We start from the raw sequence: 20,517 nt of genomic DNA on the forward strand, positions 1-20,517 counted from the left end.
AGTATTTAAGATTATAAATCGATTGAACATGAGGCTGAGCAAACATCTGAGTGATGTCATGATTATTGATCAACGCTTGCCGAATCACATGTTCGTCTAATATATTTGTGAGTCATGCCACACAATCGAATTGGCGTGACAATAAAAATATACAACACAGCTTTAGCCTAATCGGCATAATAAAGAAGCCTGCGAAGTGCATGCACGCAGTCACTCAAGTAGCCCAATGTGACACCGCAGGTTCCCGCTGTTCCCCGGGCGACTGCCGCCGCGGAAACTAGGGCCCATTTCTGGTGCATCCTTCAGTGCCGCCTCGTCACATGTCAGACGCGCGCGTGTTTGCACGAGGGATCTGACCAAGCGTCACTTCAGAACGAGCACAGGGAATGAAACGGGTTGGCCTCAAGGCTCTGCTGCGCACTCTGAGTAATTGGGATCCACTTGGCCACAGGTGTTTTTTATTACTTAGTCTGCAGTACTTACCCTGAACAGAATAATGGTTTATTATGATCTCATCTTATGATCATTAGTAGAGATATGCTAATCACAACGTTTGTAAAAGAAAAAAAGTAATACGATGATAAAGGTTGAAACAATGGTTTAAATAAATAAGAAATATTTGAAGTAATATATATTAAAAAAACGCCTTCAGCCTTCAATTTGACAATTTGTTTCACTTCTCTCTACTTTGTGTCTCCTATCCCGGGTAACAGCGCCCATGACAACACACACACACACACACACACACACACACATACACACACGCACACAAACTGCTTTCCCGAGGGCCATTTTATGCAGAGAAATTAAACTGTCCCAACTGAGAGGAAATTAATTTTAAATTGTTTTAGACTCGATCTTTCACAGGTCTAAGTGAAATCATATGCCATATAAGGATTGATTACGAAGAACGAATTTGAGTTATTGCATGTCCCTCGAAAATAAAGTCGATTGTTTAAAAACTAAAGGTTTACTAAAGGTAAACACAAATAACTCAGCTTTTTTTAAACATTTTTCCCACAAAATTATGACACTGAGCCCTAACGAACATAATTCACAATCCTTCCTTTTTCTCTTTTGCAAGCTACAGCCTAAATACTAAAAAAAAAACTAAAATCAAACGGGGCGCACTACACTTCAATCGAAGATATTTAAAGCCCTACTTGTTTCATTTTTATCCAAAATAAATGTCACCACTATTTGTGTAACATACTACAACTATTTATGCAGGTCAACTGTTCTGAGATCACATTTCACAAAGCCGATGAAATACGGAGCCCATCAAACCATACGGCTGCAAAATCATATCAAAAACTGCCAGAGAGATATTAAACTAAGATTTACGTATTCGGAAAGTGTGCCATTCTTGTCAACGGCTTATTTTATTTTTTTCAATTTTGATTATTCGACAATGTTTCCAAAGCAAGAGATACCAACCAACTAGGCCGGCTGATAAACAAAAAAACAACAACATATCATCAGTTAAATAAATTCTAAACTACCCTGCTGTACGTCCATTAGAACAAATCACAAAATGAACAAAATAAACATACCTGAGGGTTAATGCTACTCCAATCCGAATACCCAAGAATTATGTTGCGCCGAACACCTGCGTCTTCATTATCAAACATGCCAAGATAGTGTCCCTCCATAAACAAACAGCAACAACAGAAAAAAAGGAAAATCGAGCGACTTTACAGTAGATATGATAACAGCGGTTGAGATTATTGACTTTTCGCAGAAACAGAATTAACTGCAAAGACACGAGGAAAAGGGGTTTTCATTCTATTCAGGGAAGTGTGAGCTTTGCTGAGGGAGACCAAGAAGGAGGTGAGGCGTATTTCGCCCTAAGAGAAGAAGGGAGGCGTATAGCGCGGTTTGGGTGCATATAAGCGGGAAATATTTTCCAGCTAAATATCAAATGTCCTGCCTTGTCCCGTTGGATAACACACAACACAAAAAATAGTATAAAGATATAAAAGAGGTTACAAATAAAAATAGTTCTTTTTAAATTATATTTGCTTCCAAAATGTTAAGATGAATAGCCTGTAAAACAAAATGATATTGTTCCTCATATGTATTAAATTGACACACAGGCGCACATACACGCACACATTGAGACGTACGAGACTAAAAGAGAAACCTTAAAAAATGGAAAAAAAGAACTACATTTCCCAGAAGGCACTATACGGAGGCAGAACGTACTTGATTGGACGACCCCGGGTTTTCGTCATTGGCCTCATGCAAACAAGCTAGCAACAGTTAGAGCTTCTATAACAATCATGCGAAGAAAAAAACTTTCTTAAACTGCTCCTGTGAGTTTAGATTATCATTACGTAGACGAAAGCAACTCTGTAGCCGCGAGAGGTAAGTGTTATAATTTCGGGTGGAGATAGTGAAGGTTTGGCTACCTGCTAAATGCTAGTGGTGTTAATGGCAAATGCTAACGTGAGTGTTGAATTAATCCAGTGACAACTAAGAAAGAACTAACTATAACGTTTGCTTTAAAGTTATTTTCTTCATTATATCTGCAGCCGTATATATGCTATACGTATTAGTAATATCAGGACGATGAAATTGCATTAAATTATTGGTTTAAACTGGATGAATGTGTGGCCAACGTTTCTTAATTTATTTGCAAGCCAACTGTCCGACGCTAGGCTAACTATTAGCTACCCGGAGCTCAATTCTCTTTGCTGAGTTTGAGTTTTAAACGGAATGAATCTGTCGTTACGCGCCCTCCCCCCATACATTGACTGTTCTTGCATGAGATACGAACTAAATGATATTCATACCACCTGTGTTTGTGTGTTTACTGCGTGAAGCGTGCTTATTTATTTGACTTATGGCGCCATCACGTGTTCACATATGGGAAGTACACAAGGCTGTCTGTCATAACGCTATAACAAAAAGTGATAACTGTATTTTTTTCTTTAGTAAGATGAATTTCTCTGAGGTTTTTAAGCAATCCAACCAACTCTGCAAAGTTTCTCCGGATGGGAAATATTTGGTAAGTGTTTCATTTTTATGTATAAACTGTTTTATGTACTGTGTATATGTGCAGTTATGTAATGCCTTTGGTACAAATCCTAGTTATAAATATAAGTAAGTGTGTTAGAACTCCTGTTCCTGTTTCCTCTGACTTGTCTCTTCGGCTGTACTTGTCAGGCTACCTGTGTTCAGTACAGGCTGGTGGTGCGAGACCTGAGCACACTGCAGATCCTGCAGCTCTACACCTGCTTGGACCAGATATCCCACATGGACTGGTCTTCTGACTCTCTCTTTATTCTCTGTGCTATGTACAAGAGAGGGCTGGTACAGGTAAGCTAGCAGAGGAGGACCGTGATGCAGGATATCTCTCAGCATGAGGTGTAAATGGTGGTGGAAGGTCTGTGAGGCTAATACAGTTAGTGGTGATTATGATTGATTAGTTAAGTGTTGGATTTATATCCAGACTTTTAGTCTGTTTTTTTTCTTCTCTTTTACTTGTACACAGAGAATTACTATAACCATTGAACAGTAAAACTAAGCAATACAAACGGATTTCCTTGGGAACCATAGTAATGCAAAACACAAAATTGGCATCATATGGTCAAGACATGTTTGAAAGACACATTTGATTATTGATATATCATATAAATATCAAGATAAAGGAAGATATTAAAGGACAATAAAGGGAAGGGAAAAACAACATTATTGATGAAAATGTTAAAGGCATCTTTTGGCAATTTAAACAACATAATGAGTTCATTTTTGTTAGTGTATTGCATTAAACTACAAAAAGGGCACTTTTTATCACGCTAGTAAGTTACCACATCCTGTTTTACTAAACCATGATCATTTTATCAAAAAAATACAAAATGTTATTTCCTCTTTGGGGTTAAGAGTCTGTAACATATCCATTAATTGCGCTTACTTCAGGCATATCCTGTAGGGTTAGACTATAGGGTTAGACTTTATTGTAGTGACGTTGATCATTTTACACTAATCAATACTATTAATTTCATTCATTGATTTTTTTTTCTCTTTAAGTTGCTTACATCAACTTCCTTTTTATTTTAAAAGGAAAAAAATATATAAAACAAATGATGTCCATAAAAAACAAAAAAGCTTGCATCTTAATGAGTCACAGCCTGTATGGTTCCTCTTTTCTTGAAGCTGTAGTGGTAAAAACAAGTATTAATGTTAGTGTTAGTTTGATGTCAGTCAATTCCTCACAGAGCAAGCAGCTTACCTCTGAAGTGGTATCCACTGCCAGTCTTTCATGATTTCTGATGCTCGACAGTCTCTTACTGTTTGAAATCAACGATGAAAGTTACAGAGGTGCCGGACGGCTGTGAGGGATGTCATCAGTGACTGCTGAATGCTGTCCTTCTGTGACTTTCTGCTTCTCTTCAGGTGTGGTCTGTCGAGCAGCCAGACTGGCACTGTAAGATTGATGAGGGCTCAATAGGACTAGTCAGCTCGCGGTGGAGTCCGGACGGACGTCACATTCTCAACACCACCGAGTTCCATGTAAGTGTGAAGTTGGTGCGTGCATGCATTCATGCACACGAAAGTGTGTTTAATGCCAATGCTTGTCTGGTTTCAACTGTTGCTGGCCCGCGAGGAAGGGGGACCTGAAAATAGGCAGACACCAGAGACTGTCTCGGCCGCCCCCACGCGCCCCCCACCTGCTGCATGTATTCAGCCTGATTTCATAGTTCCCCTCCTGTTAGCGTCCTGTCATACATGGGTCTCAAGTGCCTCTGGAACATGGGTGCAATGTAGAAAGGCCTTTCTAACCTATGTCTGGTATTTCCTATAGCAGCAACTCCTATGAATGATGTTCTCAGGCAACGCCCAAACCAATTTATTTTTGTTGTTAAAACACTTGTTTGGACGACAAAGCATAAACAAAAGCATTTAAGCCTTTTTCGAAGAACACCAGAGATAATTAATGGAAAGTGCTTTTGTGTTGCGGTCAATCACTCTCCTGAAAGCCTCAAAAGATGCCTTTTAGCGTCCGCTCCACAGAGGCGGGACAAATCACTGATGGACATGCTGTGATGAGAGCCTATCGCCTCATGAACATGAGTCCCGACTAAAATTCAACCCTGGAGTTTTTTAACTAAAACGGTGTGAGCAGTAGTGTTTTTTTTTTGTTGTGAAGGCCATGCATAAACGTAGCAAAAGTAATGCCCTTTCAAATTAAAACATTTTCATATGGATGAAGCCTGCTGTGGATGTCTTTTAAAGCTGCGGCTATTGAACCAAATGAATCTGCCCTAAAGATTGTTTTTTCCATCCAGAATAATAATAATTTAGTCCATGATAGTGGAAAGGTTTCCAATTTAATACCCTAATATTCACTCTTTTTAGTATAACACGGTGCACTTAATTGACCAAGGGGGAATCCCTTTTAAATACACAAACTTAAGTTTGTTTCACATAAAAAACCAATGTGATCCCTATTGCCAAAAACAGGCTGATGAAGCAAAAGTGAGTGAGTGTTGTTTATAACAGTCTACATACTTTAAAACCCAGACTAATAAAGATGTGTTTAGTTCCATTGAATGCCTCTTGACTCCTGGTTTGCATTCACATCATTGTAAGCTTGTGTTGTAAGGGGTGAGAAGCTATAGCAGGTCCCTCCGTCCATGTGGGACATGATGGGGGCACCGTCTTGGGTTGTCAGTCATGCTGAACCTGACTCCAGGAATCACTTGACAGGTGTTATGGTCCAACACACAACTGTGTCTGGTTAGGAGAAGGGTGCAGGGAGTGCAAGTGTCTCTCGCATGTCTGCTTTGTGTCTGTCTGCATCTAAAAAAAATAGAAAGAATGGAGGCTATTTCCCCCAAAAAATAATATAAGGATTGGGAAGGTTCTGGTGATCAATATCAAGGTTTTTAAAAAAAATATTATTTAATATTTAATCAAATGTTAGTTGCTGCCCCATATCATTATTGAGCTTGAGTCCAACAACGATAATCCTGTGCTGGTTCTTTCCCTGCAAAGTGATGCACAAAGGCGAGATGATGCCGTACTTCATTTAAGTAACATAAGTCACCCCGGGAACGCCAATTGAACCGTGTTCAAGTAAGCTCCTCCAGATCAATAAACTCTAATAACCGTATTTTGATGGGGTAATAATTGGCTCATTGCAGTCCACGTCCAAACTCCCTCTTGCGTGTGCCGTTGTGAATTCGAAAGCGCGTTACTAACTGCCCTCGTCGCCTGGCTAAATGTGAGCAGCACCAGAAGTCACTGAGCATCCTTTGGTAGTTCAGTTGTTCCGAAGTCATTCTGGCCTCTGCGTTGTGAAGGGCTGCACTGAACTTACCTTCACCCCGGCACAACATTTCATTAAGGCGGTGCCAGACGGGTGTTCGTGTCGGGTTAGGATTACAGCCCCACTCATAAACAGCCTGCTATATTAACTTGTTTTAGGGACAGCTGCTTATGGTGTGGATCGTGCCACTGCGTGTGTGTGTGTGTGTGTGTGTGTGGGGGGGTCTATTTGTCAGTAAATCTGCTTAGTTGGCTGAGTGCGAGTTTTCTTTTTAAAACAAAATAGTAGTGGTGGTTGTAGTTACACAATGGTTTATTTAGCTCACAACTTACTGTGTGAGAACGGAGAAACCAATTGTGTCCCTGGTGGGGACAGGGCAGCGGCCTTAGACATACCACAGGTGAGTTAGAACTTCATTGATTTGTGGAGCCAGATGTTAAAAAAGTCATTTTTGAATATGGGATGGCGCCATGCCACTGATTTAACAGGAAGTCTCATTGCTGAAACCGACCCCGCGGATTGTGAAACTTCACGTAAGTTGCCTTCAATTCCAATCGTTTATCTTCGGACCTCACAAAACGCCACTGGCACATCCATGTTGATCCAGCCTTACCAGCCGAGGGGCAATAAAGTGAGGGTGGAAAAACTCCAGCCAAGGACACCACGCAGCTTGACTTCTCTAATGGTTTTCATCATTGTTGGGATCGGATTAGCAATAGCATTCTCTGCCTGCTCTGCTGAAGCTCTGTTAGCGTGTAGCATTGTTGGCGACAGCGCTACCGGTCTGAGCTGCAAATGTGGGCAGCTGCTGCACTGCGGGATGGGACAATGGCTCAGCCATACCTATGTGTGGGCTGCAAGAGGCTCCAGTTCCTTGGTCGAATCATGAGGCTGTAACAGGAGAATTGGGCTATATCGGTTGGAGATGGCTTCCTATGTGGAATGCCTGCAGCCTAATCCTCTGCTGACAGATCGGCCCATACGGCATCAGAAACACTCGCCCATTCTCTCCCACTCACACAGGCGAGCAACAAGAATCGCTGATGCACCGCATTTATTCCAGGTCGCTGTCAGTAACTCTGGTCTACGAGTGATTGCGGTTCTCATGTTTCCCTGCAGGCTTCACTGTTGGTGATGTTCCCAAAATCCCCGGTGTTCTGTTCATGGAGATTGTCCGGTGGCATGTGGTGTCAAAGGGATTTCGCAGGGGCCACGTTGCGAAACAATAATTGGCAGCACCTCCGACACTTTAAACGTGTGATGGAAGCATCTCAAGATTTGGAATCCTTGTACATTTGGTGATCAAACTATAATAAAACGCCCTGTAATTAGAGCCATTAACGACCACTGGTTGCAGTTATGCTAACCATGGCAGCAATTTTCCATCTATGATGGATAAACAGCAGCTGTTGTATTTGGGTTTAGCCTTTTCCTGCCCCCTCAAGTCCGTGGCCCCCACCGCCAGGCTAGTGCTCACCTTTGGTGAGGATACCTCGACCAATGCGTAGCTTTACCAACCTAAGATCTTATTGCACCGCACCCCACATGGAAAAGCATTTCCCACCTATTTTCTTCACGCTACCCATCCTCCACCCAGTTTAAAGTTACACTGCCTTTCAGGTCTTGATCTCTGCTTGTCCCTTATGGGGTGGGTTCAAGGCATCTTAAGAAATATAAGTGTGTTTGTGTTTGAGCAATGTTGATATTGGTTGCCATGGCACCATGTCTGAGGGGGATGTCCAGCAAGCGTGCAGTGAGCTGTTATTACGGGGTCTGCACAGCTGGATTTCTGGACCAAACAGGAGAGTCAACACTTCAGTGAGGTGACAGACTTTGCCCAGTTCAAATGTCTTCCCGGTAAAGAAAGGCTTGTCACTTCAGTAGTTTCAGCTGTGTGTAAAATAATATTAATACAGAATTAAGAATGGGCTCAAATGTATTTTCCAAATATTGATTCATGCTATTATCCTGTGTTATTCATGCTTGTAAACAGGGATCTCGCCAGGGGCATACAGACCTACTTTAAGATAAACATTTTCACTTCTTAACGATCAAAACCTGATCCTTGGGGGCTTAATGCACCCACATTGTATTGGCTTACTGTAAGCTGTAAAGGAAGGTATGAGGGGCCATGCATTTAACACCCATAACGTTCCAGTTTAGTGCTCGCATGCCCTCAATGCTTTGCCTCAGTAAATATAAATGTGTGTAAATGTAATGCATTTGTGAGCTGTCACTCTCGCCCTGTTATTGTAACAGTGGGCTTGCAGCTTTCTCTGTGAACACCTTAACACCCCTGCAGTGGTGCAGTGGTGGTGTCCTTGATACCTATGTGCTTGTTGTTTCTTGAATGGCTAGATGCAGCATGTCATAGCGGCCCTTGTGTCAGAAATGCTTCACCGTTGGCCGAGTGCCACCCGTCTCATTGAAGCGAGGCCGGTTGGTATTTGAGTGACTGCTGTTGAAACATTAGCACATGTGCTCTTTGTTATGCCCACTTGGACAGTTTTTCTTTGACACTGCTTCTAATTTGTGGGAGTGTACACAACCTGCTGGCTGCGCAACACTTACGTACAACTCTAACATTACCAACACCTGATTTTTATCGATGATATGTATCTGTTCATCTAATATTGGGTCATTTCCCCAAATGAATGGGTATAATCTGTTTTATTCCCCGTGAAAATACACTTCACATGGCCCAACGGGGCCATCCGTCTCCTGATGAAGGGGTTCTGTGCCAGTGTCTTATATATCAAAGACAGAAGGGCCTCTGCCCAGAGCCGTTAATGGGCGTCAGTGACCCTGCTTTCCTGCACTCTGGATCTGTCCTGCTGGTGGAGACGTCTTTGGTTGTAGAGGAGCACTTAAGAGGACTCAGTGGCCTGTTTATTGAGCTTGTATTAAGTCGCTGTTGACACCGAGTCACTGTAGAGAAACGCTCATTAGCTCACAGCCACAGTTAAGAACGTCTCACCGACAGCGATTGGTCAAATGTGTCTTACTTGGAGTTGCTTTATCATCCCATCTTAAATCCAAGATGTACTATAGAGTTTTGTCAGGTGTGTGTATATCATTTTAAGTCCAGTATTTCTCTGGCTCTAACTCTGATGTATGTACTTGTGCCCTTTCTTGCCGCCTGGCAGCATTGTTTGCTTGTTATACTTTCACTTGCAGGATAATTAACAGTAATCTTTTCCTCTGGTGCCTTGACAGCTGAGAGTCACCGTCTGGTCCCTGTGCACCAAAGCTGTGTCTTACATCAAGTATCCCAAGGCATGTCAGAAAGGTCAGTATGAGAAAGAAGTTGCTTTATAGATTTTTTCCGTGGCTTATGAAATGTATGACCACGAGTACCTGAGCGCAGGCCCGCCAGTCTGACTGCCTCAGCACGCCCCTCGAAGCGCATGCCATTCTTTACCTTGTGGGTACGAGGCCAAACTATGGCCCTCTCTCCGCTGACAGCTGTGTCCCTCTGCAGTAAATGGGGCACGCTCTTCATAACGGGCCTGTCAGCGGGTCTGGGGAAAAATGATTGTCCATGACTCGCCCCGTTTTCAGCATGCAACACAACGTCCCTCTGCAACCCGCCTATTCTCTAAGCCGCCATATAAATAATATGGCCATGATCGCTCATACCACCAACCCGAGGGTGCCGACGTGTCAGATAATTACATTGGATGAAATGAACAGGAAGCCACGAGGTTAGATATTCAGTTATCAGAATAGATTTGTTATAGCCTGTGTACACAGGGGTTGTTTTTTAACAAAGGTTTAAATGTTTTATTGCATCATTGCATTTCTTTATTCCTTGCTGCTGCAGTTACACAACCTAAGAGGAATCCGTTTTAATTAGTATGAAAGTTGGCGAAAGCGAAATGATTACATTCACTTCTTCTAGAACTAACTTGTGCTGTAAGTATTTAACCTAACTAATGCTCTCTTTTTAGGTTGATTTGTATCATGCATTTGTTGTAATCGTCATAGTAAGGTATCGTCTATGACCCACAGGTGTAGATTTCAGCAGAGATGGCTGCTACATGGCCTTGGCTGAACGCCGTGACTGCAAAGACTATGTCAGTGTATTTGTGTGTGACGACTGGCATTTACTCCGGGTAAGCAAGTCTTTAACTTCATGGCCGTGATTATACATTTGATACTTGAGAAAGCTAAATAAGCAATAGTGAAGAAATAAAGAGACAGGTGACATGAGGGGGGGTTCTTGGTATCTGCCTGTGATGGTATGAATATTATTTAGTCAAACATCTCAAAAGGGATTTGCATTACAGTATTATTGTTATTACATTATGTACAAGCCCTCCGAATGTACATTCATTTTTCTCTAGGAAGACTTTAAACAGAACACGGTATAATTCCTCTTAATGTATATTATTTAACTTGACTCTGTTACAGCATTTTGAGACTGAGACCCAAGACCTGGCCGGGTTGGAGTGGTCTCCCAATGGCTGTGTGCTGGCAGTGTGGGACAGCTGCCTGGAGGTGAGTCCAGTAACTAAAGTCTGTCTGCTCCTGTGGATCAAGCTGGGTCCGTGTTATATTTCTCTTTCCAGCCTCACTGCAAAGTTTTGGTTGATTTTGCTTTTGATACCAAAGAATTTAAATGATTGACTCAAGGACCTGCACATTTAGAAGAGCCTTAACTATTTATTGGGTGATGACATTTTAGGTTTTTATTGAATTTGTAGTTATAATTTATATGAATTTGTCTTTGCTTTGTATTTCTGGATTTAGATAAGTTGGGTCCCTTTGAGAAGCTCAGTCTGTCCATAAAACAACCTAGATACAAGATGACACGCTATAAAACTATAGTATCGAATATAAAGGAGCTAGTTTGATCCCAAGTCCCAACACAAGATACCCTGAAGCTCCCAGCATTACAAATGGGGATTTATGATGTGATCTAATTCATGGGATCCCAGCAAACTGTTTTTGCGTTTCATTAGTAAGTATTCAACTCAACATGAGCACATTAACAAAGCATGCTCTTTGTAAAGTTCCCATTCATTTAAAAATGTGCTACTATTTAGTACTAGCAGCAGGAAAAAAAGAAACCGATCCATTATGAATTGTGTGTGTGAGAAAGACAAGCTTAGTGTTCCTTGAAGGAGTCGTCTGTTATTACGAGGCTTCATTATTGTTAAAGTACATCTGAAGAAGCCAAGTGGGGACATGAAGTGGAGGCATGGTCCTACTCCTGTTTCATGTGTGTCTGCATCGTGCCCACAGTACAAGGTGTTGCTGTATTCTTTGGATGGGCGCTTGCTGTCCGCCTACAGTGCCTACGACTGGTCACTGGGCGTCAAGTCTGTGACCTGGAGCCCCAGCAGCCAGTTCCTGGCCATTGGCAGCTATGATGAAAAAGTATGGGCAAACTTTGGTAATGTTTCAAGCTATAATGTGACCTTGTTTTTTCAGACGTACAATGGACAGTTAAAAAAAAAAAGCACAGCTACATTACAATAACTTTTTTTCAGATATATATGTCTGACTTGTAAACACACTGAAATGTTCTGAGTGTTGCCAATATCACTTCAAAATAAATGACCGTATTACTCTTGTCAGGTGCGTATCCTCAATCACATCACATGGAAGAAAATCACACAGTTTGAGCATGTAGCATCCATCAACAGCACAAAAGCAGTGAGTATTTCAGAGCCTCCACGATGAGCCTTGAAGGTGTTGCAGTTCAATTATTACCTGTTTGTTTTGTTTAGGTTGTGTATAAGGAAGTGGAGAAAAGGACAGCTGTTGGCACTGATGACCTTTCGCTACACAACATAACAATTGGCAGCACCCCCTTCAACACCCAGAGCAAATGTACGTCAAATTTGAAATAGAACAATCCAAAAAAACGACTGAGTCCAATTAACAAATAATATCTACAGACTCTTTTTTTCTTTTCTTCTCAATTACTCCAGACGAGATCTGCCCATCACCAGTCCAGATTCCTGTTGTCAAACCAGACCCAGACCGAGCCAACCCCAAGATTGGTGTCTCTACTTTGGCTTTCAGCTCAGACAGCCGCTATCTAGCCACCAAAAACGGTAAGACTTGGAATCTGTCCACCTTTCGTGCGATTGTGCACCCAAGGGGGCTCCCAAAGACCCTTAAAAAGAAAGGGAAGAAGTTCTCTAAAAATAAGGCCTTAATAGGTATTTTAATGAGTTTCAAAAATTATTGAGTTTATGAATCTTCATTTTGTCAACATTACTGAGGAACTTTTAACTGGTTATGAATCAGTCTCAATTTAAATACTGATGCATCTACATCACGATGAAATCATGCAGGTTCACCAGAAACTACTTTAGTCCACAGGCCGTTAAAATCATCACAAAGTGCCTTTTTGTAACTTTAAATTCTCAATAATTGCTAAGATCTTTTTTGAATAATTTGGGGATTGTATCTTGGATTATGTCATGCAGATGACTCCAGCAGCTAGAGGCTAAACATGTTAAACATTACAATAGCAATTCAAGTGATATTGTCCCTATTGCAATTAATGTGGTTATGTGATGTTGAGCTTAACTTAACAAGTCTTCAATCTAACTTTCAGTTGGTGGCTAGTTTTGACTTATTCTTGCTGTGGTGCCTTTGTTTCATGGCTCTAAAATCGGTGTTTATGTGACTTTAGACAACATGGCCAGTGTGGTCTGGCTGTGGGACATGCAGAAGATGAGCCTGGTGGCCGTGCTGGAGCAGACGTCAGCTGTGCGCTGCTTTCAGTGGGACCCCCGACGCCCCCGGCTGGCGCTGTGCACCGGCAACACCAAACTCTATCTCTGGTCCCCGGCAGGCTGCGTTTCCGTCCAAGTCCCCACTGAAGGTAACAGCTTCCGGGGGGAGGTGGAGCTGATCATGGTCTTTGTCCGCTGGTGCCTGATTGCAGATGGAAACCAACTATCTTTGTCCCTATTTAGCCGCAGAGTTTGGTTTGTTCCTTCTGGGCTTCTGTAGAAACATAACCGCCAGCTTGGGGGAGGATGAGCGAGTACATGATTTAGTATATAGATTTCAATGTGTACTGCTAAACACTTGCCTCTCTCACTCGTTCCAGGTGGCTTACAGGTCCAGTCACTCAGCTGGCACTGCAGTGGGGACTCTCTGATCCTGCTCGGGAAGGAGCAGCTATGTTTGTGCTACATGGACCAGGAGGACAAGTGAATGACTTGATTCGCTTATTTGGCAATGCACACTTGGCCGGGAATGTCAAATGAGAACATTCAACTTTTAAGGCCCTCAGTGCAGGTTACTGGGATGTTCTTTTTGCTCTTCAAGTTCACATGAAATGCTTCTCGAGCAACAGACCAATACATACGGCAAGACAACAAAGTTTTATAGATTAAGTATTTATGTGAATTTGACCTTGAACTTCTGTGATTATTTTTGAATAAATGTTATTAAATCAAATTTAAGGTAAGTAGCCTACAGTTTTTTAAAAGTGTCCGACTCACGCAGTTCAGTATTGTGATTAGTTTCTAGTCTCTGAATGAAATGCGTCCAAACTGGCAATGAAATATTTATTTTCTGGAAGCATTTGAGTTTACTGCAACAAACTAAGATACTTAAAACCCAACTAGTATTTACAAACTGTTTGAATATATTCTTTTACAAAAAACATCTCATGCAGACGTGCAAAAGTAAAGTCCAGAAAAGGGCATTTTGCAACACATTGCCAAGCAGGCCCTGTAACCATTCATATTATAGGAAAACATGACACTTAAATCTTCACAAGATATATACAGACCGCATGTGGTTTAAGATTTAATTTAAAGCTTTGTCTGAGTTTCATTTAGTAAAACTGTATTCCCACTGCAAAAGGTTAATGCAGCTGAATACCTGTGTGCCTGAAACATATGCAGGACCTATAAGGCAAATCACTGAAAAACAACACGGTTTACAAGTTTAAGTTGCATAAAACATCTGTAACATACAACATTTTGCTTTAGTCGCTAATGTAGCATGTAGGACACAAGCGCCATACTCTGAGCAAAGACATGATTCAGGCAAATGTAAACACGGAGAGCACAACACCTGGGGCCTGTTTCAATAAGGAGGTTCAACCAACTCTGAGTTAAAACTTGAACTCTGAGTTGACTTACCCTGAGATGGGAAACTCTGAGTTTTCGGTTACAGAACAGCTGAAATGAGTTAGTTCAATCAACTCTGAGTTGACCTACTCTGAGTTAAGCGCGTGGACCACAACTATAAAAAGCCATTATCAATGGAGCGCAGATATTACGAGTCACCATGGCAACAGCGCCAGACAAAAAGAGGTCTTCATATTTTTCACCAGCAGAACTGGATGTGCTTATGCAAGCATATGGAGAGTACGAACATATATTTTTTTTTAAAAGCAACACGGCTGCAGCGGCGAAGGACAGAGAGTTAGCTTGGGAGAAAATAGCTGCTCGAGTCAATGCGTAAGTTTACATTTGAATTACTGTTATACAGTGTTGCGTGTAATTAATTTCTATGTAATCTAAAAACTTTAATTTAATTCCGTAATTTAAAGTAAAATCTGATGTAATTGCATTAAATGCTGCATAAACTATAAAGCAATTCTGTATAAAACAATAGTGGATTTAACATCAAATTTTAAAAGATATATTTTTTCAAGAATAATTCATGCAATTGTATAATGTTTATTTGAAAGCATTAAAAGTGCAGTTTCTTGTCTCTCCTTGTATTGTTCAAGTGGTTGAAGTTGATATGGGATTTAGAAAGTAATTAGTAATAAGTAGACCAATACTTTCTAGAGATAGTCATTATTACATTAATCTAATTACACTGTTGAAGAAGCCAGTTGTAGTTAGTAATATAAGTGACTTGCCCAACTGTTATAATATCAGAAGTGAAACTGGAAGAACAGTGTGTTATTCAACCTAATTTTAATTTTCATGTAGGTGCAATCTTGCACATTAATACTGTGGATGGACCTCCTGTTGACATAGTCCGCTTCATTTTCGGAAGGTGCAATGATGGGAATATGTGTGCCATCAATGCACCCAACCACATTCGGAAATCCTAAAAGGAATTCTATTATTAGTTTACTTCCAGGGGTCGCAGCAATATGCTCTTAACTGAACGTCATTTATCAGGTTAGCCTCATTTAAACCGATTTATACATCACTGACCTGCAATCCTGTGAAACTCCTCTTTGATGGCTCTCACGGGTTTGTGCCCAGGAAACGGCACAAAAATTCGGAGAAAGCGCTTAAGAGCGAGGCACACTTTCCTTACAACTCTGCAAACAGTAGCCTTACTGATATGTTCTGCATCCCCAATGTTATACAGAAAACTACCATTTGCAAAGAAACGTAATGCAACGCAAAGCATCTGCTCGGATGTTAGAGCACGGCCGCGATGGCTGATGTTTCTGATGTAAGGATGGATGAGATTATGGATGTATCTTATTGACTGTAAAGAAAAACGGTACCGCTCAAATAAAAATGAATATGGATATGACAAAAAATCCACTCTGGGTCTCAAAATCCTCTCCCGACGTAAATGCAACTCCCTACGGATTAATGCAGCCTCTTCATCCACAGGATCGTCCATAAAAGAACATGCCATTTCATTCACTTGATTTGATGCGCTCTGCGTGACTGAAATGTGCGCAATGAATGAATACCGAAAGAATGAATGAGGTGATTAAATACCACTTCCTCTTTAAAAAAGGGGAGGAGACGAAATAAACTCTGGGTTTCCCGAAGAAAACCTGCTCCCGACCAGGTTAGGTTCACAGAGTAAGTTGCCATGGTAACTGACTCTGAGTATAAGTTACCTCTCTTTCTGAAACAGGCTTGACTTACTCTGCTTTCTCAGGTTTAACATACCTCCCATTCTGAAACAGAAAACTCAGAGTTTCCCTCATTTCAGGGTTAACATACTCAGAGTTTTCACTTAACCTCCTTTCTGAAACAGGCCCCTGGTTTATCCCCACCCAACAGTTATTTTCTATAAAAAAAACAGTTCCACTCTGCCTAGATCATGAAACTGTTTTCCTGTTGGTAAATCTTTTTAGTAACCATGTAAGATGACCTTGAAACTAGTCCCTCTATCCATCATTTGTCATTGTATTCTGCAAAGCTGCCCTAAGGCCCTATGATCTGAATAATGCAGCAAATATGGAACATATAGGTGGCAATTATAGAATAAGTACAGAAGTGTTTTATCAATGAGCTCTCCTTATGTCGCATGGGGGGCCCACGTTGGATCAGAAAGCAAATCTTTGCAGGAAAGGGTACTCGGGCCGCAAAACAAGTGCACTATTTACCTACAGAAGGCGGAGTCCTGGTCCGCAGCCCCCGATTTAAGGCGCGGTGGCATGAGATGGGCTCAACTTAACAGATGGCTCCCTCAGCGCGGCATAACTCCGACATGTGGGTTGAACTCAGGGGTGATTTGGAGAAACTGGCTTTTAGAAGCCAATCTTTCCACGGGTTATGGAGTAGCCCAACTTGGCCTCGTTGTTGATGAAGGACATAATACCGAGATATGTCTCGATGAGCAGGGGCCTCTCCAGCATCAGCACACCGTTGGCCCGACCCGGGAGGGGGTGCTCCCTGTGGGCTTTCTTCACTGCCTGCACCAGCTGGGTCCTGAAGTTATCCATCTATGGGAGTAAAAGAAAAACAAAATGAAACAGAAATATGAATAAATAAATGATACTTGAGACAAACTCGCTCTATTTATTATATGTCGCAATGCTAATGTCTCTGGAGGAGAAAATACAGTCCTACCCCCCCCCCCCCCCCCAAGTTTTCCCCAGGCACTATGGTTGCCCTGCCAACAACAATAACAACTATGAAAACAACTGTTCATACACAAAGACGTGTCTATACTCCTGAGTTATATGAATAACACTTTCTATCAAGGGAAGAGCTTTATTTCCAAGGCAGACTTCCGTTATCAGCTGTGACTGGTGGAGCAGTTTGCTGCCTATTTTTGCATGAATTAACTGCTGCATCAGTGGTCGCCATTGTTTTGTGTATTATGCAGGGTACTCACACGAGTTATCGTTAGTCTACCTTATTTCATGCTATAAATCTTTTTTTTTTATATATATCTAAAATAGTTTGAGGATTGCAAATGCCCTTTAGCGTTATTCAACTTAAGGGATCGTACCTGGCAGAGAGAGGCCACCGTCTCATCCGCGTGGGCCATGGGGTGCTCTGTGAGGGTGGCGTAGGGCATGTCTGTAGACCAGGGGTTCCAGCGGTTTAGGAACGTGGCGCGAGGACGTTTGTCCCACTGGACACGGATCCCGTAGCCCTCTCGCCTGTAAGGAAACAACAAGGAGCTGTGGGAATCTTAAGGATGAGCCAGACACGAGTCACCAACTGGAGCCACGCATGCTTGAAAGAAATGTAATAAAATCTCCTCATTGTGATTACAACTCTCTTTCCTGTTTATCATTTTACACAGTAGATGTTAGAACAACATAAGACTGGCTTGCATACTTGTTGAGGGATTTGGGTGGGAACTCAAACATGCCCACTGAGATGGTGTCTACAGCGTTGAGCGAGATCCTGACGACCTGCTGACACAACAGGTTGATGAAGTCGTACTTGCACACCAGCAGCGACCTGTGCACGCAGCCACAAAACGTCAAATTGGGTTCCAATGACAATGTCAAAGGTCATAGTATGCTGGCATTTGCTATATTCTTTTTGAGTTACCTATCAGTTATAAGCACAAGTCGCTCCCTCTCATTGTTCCAGTGGTCGATTCTGCAGAAAAAAAAACATTTGTAAAGCACAATTTGAAACCTGGTTTGTGGTTAGCTCAGTTGCATTGTTAAAAAAGGGTATAAATGTATAAAACCTGTTGACATTTGCGGTATTAAACAAGGAATAACAGCCATTAATCAAAGATTCTAGACACTGACTGAAATATGTATGTTAAGGACCATTCTGTCTACTCCTAAAAAAGGAAAACTTTTACTGTATAAAAGTTATTCAAAGTAAAAGCCCCATATTTACAAGTTCAAAACGGCTATTTCTACATTTTTGAACAGCAATAAAAAATCGTTTTCTCAATCATTGGTCCTCAGAGGTCCTTAACATACACGTCTTAAGGACCTCTCACTAGTATGTTAATGAGTATATAAGTAAAAGTTAAAAGGACCGTGCACTAAAAACTGTCTTCTGAGTTGACCGCAGCGATGCTCCCATTTTACCATGAAAATCTGGATGAGCTGCTGGATTGAAATCCAGATATTAAAATCTCGGGCACAGAGTAAAAACACTTACTCTGCCAGCAGCCAGACGCTGAGCACCTCTCCGTCCTCGGAAGGGAGGGCCACCGTCCTGATGTCGCTCACCGCCTGCTCGATGGTGCCTGGCTGAGATCAGCATCACACAACAGGAGTCACCACCCATCCCTCCCCGCGGCGCACGGTCTAATGCTCCGTTAATGCTCAACACCTGCCGACCAGTGCTGCGACTGCAGTGCAATGTGCTTATTTATTAAAGGGGTGGGGTCGGATCGTCCTTTCACTCACCCTGAACACGAAATAGTCCTTCACCTTCGCTTGCATCGTGGGGTTACGCACGTGGAAAGGCGTCAGCGTCTGTAGCGGGGTGCAGCAGGCCACGGAGGCTCCGCGCCCGAGGCTCCGCTCGGCCTCCGGCGGCGTGAAGGCGACCTCGACCCCCTCCTCCGTGTCCGCGGGGTGGAGGATCGCGACGCCCGGACTCTCGGGCTCCACCGAGTCGTTCAGCTGAAGCATGGTGACGTGCGGCCCGGGGGGTCAGATCGCGCGGTGTCCACTGGAGGATGCGGACTCACCCATCGCGCACGGCCAATAATGTTTTGATGGTGAGCGCTACGAGGAAGTAGTGTCCTCTCACTTCCTTCCCCCCTTTAATTCCTTCCTCTTAAAGGGGCATCGTGCTTTAACGCAGCTGATCGAGGAAGCCGGTGTTCGGAGTGGACGAGCCCCATGACGTCAGTCTAACCTTCTACTCAATCCTGTCATCACTAACACGAAAAATCTCAACTTTGAGGAGTAATCTGATGAGTAGTTTCATTCACGGTACACTCTGTTGTCTTCTGGGTATTTTTTGGGGTCTGGGGGGACTGTCCCCGGCTGGTTAACGTCCCGGACACACGCTTTAGTTTTCAAGTTTTGGGTCTGAAAGACGCGGAAACTTCCCCATTGAATGATGGGTAATCACCAAAACCGCTGTGTAAATATGGGCTTGATGTATTAAGAATTATCAAGACATATTCATTTAAAAATCACTTGTATCAGTTGTGATTAGTGAGATGGCCCTCAGACTAAATCACAGTTTTCACAGCCATAGTGGTCATTTTAGTGCTGGCTATACGTTTTGTTTACAGGAGTAACGAGACATTCGATTGATTTGTTATTTTTTCCATTTCCCCTCGGATGGAATCGTCCTCAATGCGCGTGCAACGTCGGGTGCAGTACCGTTTCCAGCCACAACGACGTGCCACTGGGCTGGTGGCGCTCTTTCAAGATATTTGGATAATACTGCATTTCCTGTGAGGGTGACACAAATAAGATTGTTAAACTTTTTTTTACAACCGTTTTTGTTGCAATACATTTAGAATATTACACCTCAAATTAGTATTGCGTATCCAATACATTTTACGAATTTGCATTCATTAATTGTATTATTTATTATGCATTGCAGTTTACTTTAGCAGGACTCATTGTCAGCCTTATTGACATTGTCACAGCTGATGCAGCACATCCCACCAGCTACCAACAAACTCTGGCCTGCGGTGAAATCAGGCCTTCTTGCCCAGACGGGCGGCATCGATCGTTCTGTGTTACATTAGGAAACTCAATGCAATCGACACGGAATGCAGTGATTTGTGTTTTCTGAAGAGGAGGACAGTGAGCAGTTGTGTATGTATTAAGCTCCCTTTTAAAGAACAGCTCACTTTTCTAGGCTTGGTTGGTCAGTTGGATTTTTTAGGCAGAACAGAAGCGCTTAAACATTTTCAGCACAAGCTTAATAATAATTCAGGCCAACATCATAACCCTCTCCAGGCTTTCTTTACAAAACAAGCAGCCATCTCATCACAGGGATTCTCACGTAATGACAGGTAGGCTTGTGCAGTAGCACAGAGTATTGATTTAATACTACATTAGCATCGGTTAATAATCCCATTGATATTAATAATAGTATTCATTTAAACAATTACATTTTAATACGAAAGACGCTCCTTCCGGAGAGAAATTTCTC

General features: G+C 42.2%; 2 protein-coding genes across 2 annotated transcripts; one reads left to right on the forward strand and one right to left on the reverse strand.

Moving 5' to 3' along the window:
- The first annotated feature begins 2,204 nt into the window (after nucleotides 1-2,204).
- Nucleotides 2,205-13,660, forward strand: wrap73 (WD repeat containing, antisense to TP73). The gene is made up of 13 exons (XM_037480357.2): nucleotides 2,205-2,367; nucleotides 2,938-3,010; nucleotides 3,169-3,321; nucleotides 4,399-4,515; nucleotides 9,491-9,563; nucleotides 10,286-10,389; nucleotides 10,688-10,774; nucleotides 11,522-11,656; nucleotides 11,858-11,935; nucleotides 12,010-12,112; nucleotides 12,214-12,339; nucleotides 12,927-13,118; nucleotides 13,350-13,660. The coding sequence occupies exons 2-13, from the start codon at nucleotides 2,942-2,944 to the stop codon at nucleotides 13,454-13,456; spliced, it is 1,344 nt and encodes a 447-aa protein (XP_037336254.2). The 5' UTR covers nucleotides 2,205-2,367; nucleotides 2,938-2,941; the 3' UTR covers nucleotides 13,457-13,660.
- A 135-nt stretch (nucleotides 13,661-13,795) lies between these two features.
- tprg1l (tumor protein p63 regulated 1-like) lies at nucleotides 13,796-19,209 on the reverse strand. The gene is made up of 6 exons (XM_037480358.2): nucleotides 18,801-19,209; nucleotides 18,550-18,641; nucleotides 17,977-18,027; nucleotides 17,758-17,883; nucleotides 17,423-17,576; nucleotides 13,796-16,910 (listed from the first exon to the last, which is right to left on the reverse strand). Exons 1-6 carry the CDS (start codon nucleotides 19,026-19,028, stop codon nucleotides 16,716-16,718), a joined length of 846 nt encoding a protein of 281 aa, XP_037336255.2. The 5' UTR covers nucleotides 19,029-19,209; the 3' UTR covers nucleotides 13,796-16,715.
- Between the last annotated feature and the right edge of the window lie 1,308 nt (nucleotides 19,210-20,517).

This window comes from Pungitius pungitius, chromosome 1 (genome assembly GCF_949316345.1).
Source record: "Pungitius pungitius chromosome 1, fPunPun2.1, whole genome shotgun sequence".
Lineage (NCBI taxonomy): Eukaryota > Metazoa > Chordata > Actinopteri > Perciformes > Gasterosteidae > Pungitius > Pungitius pungitius.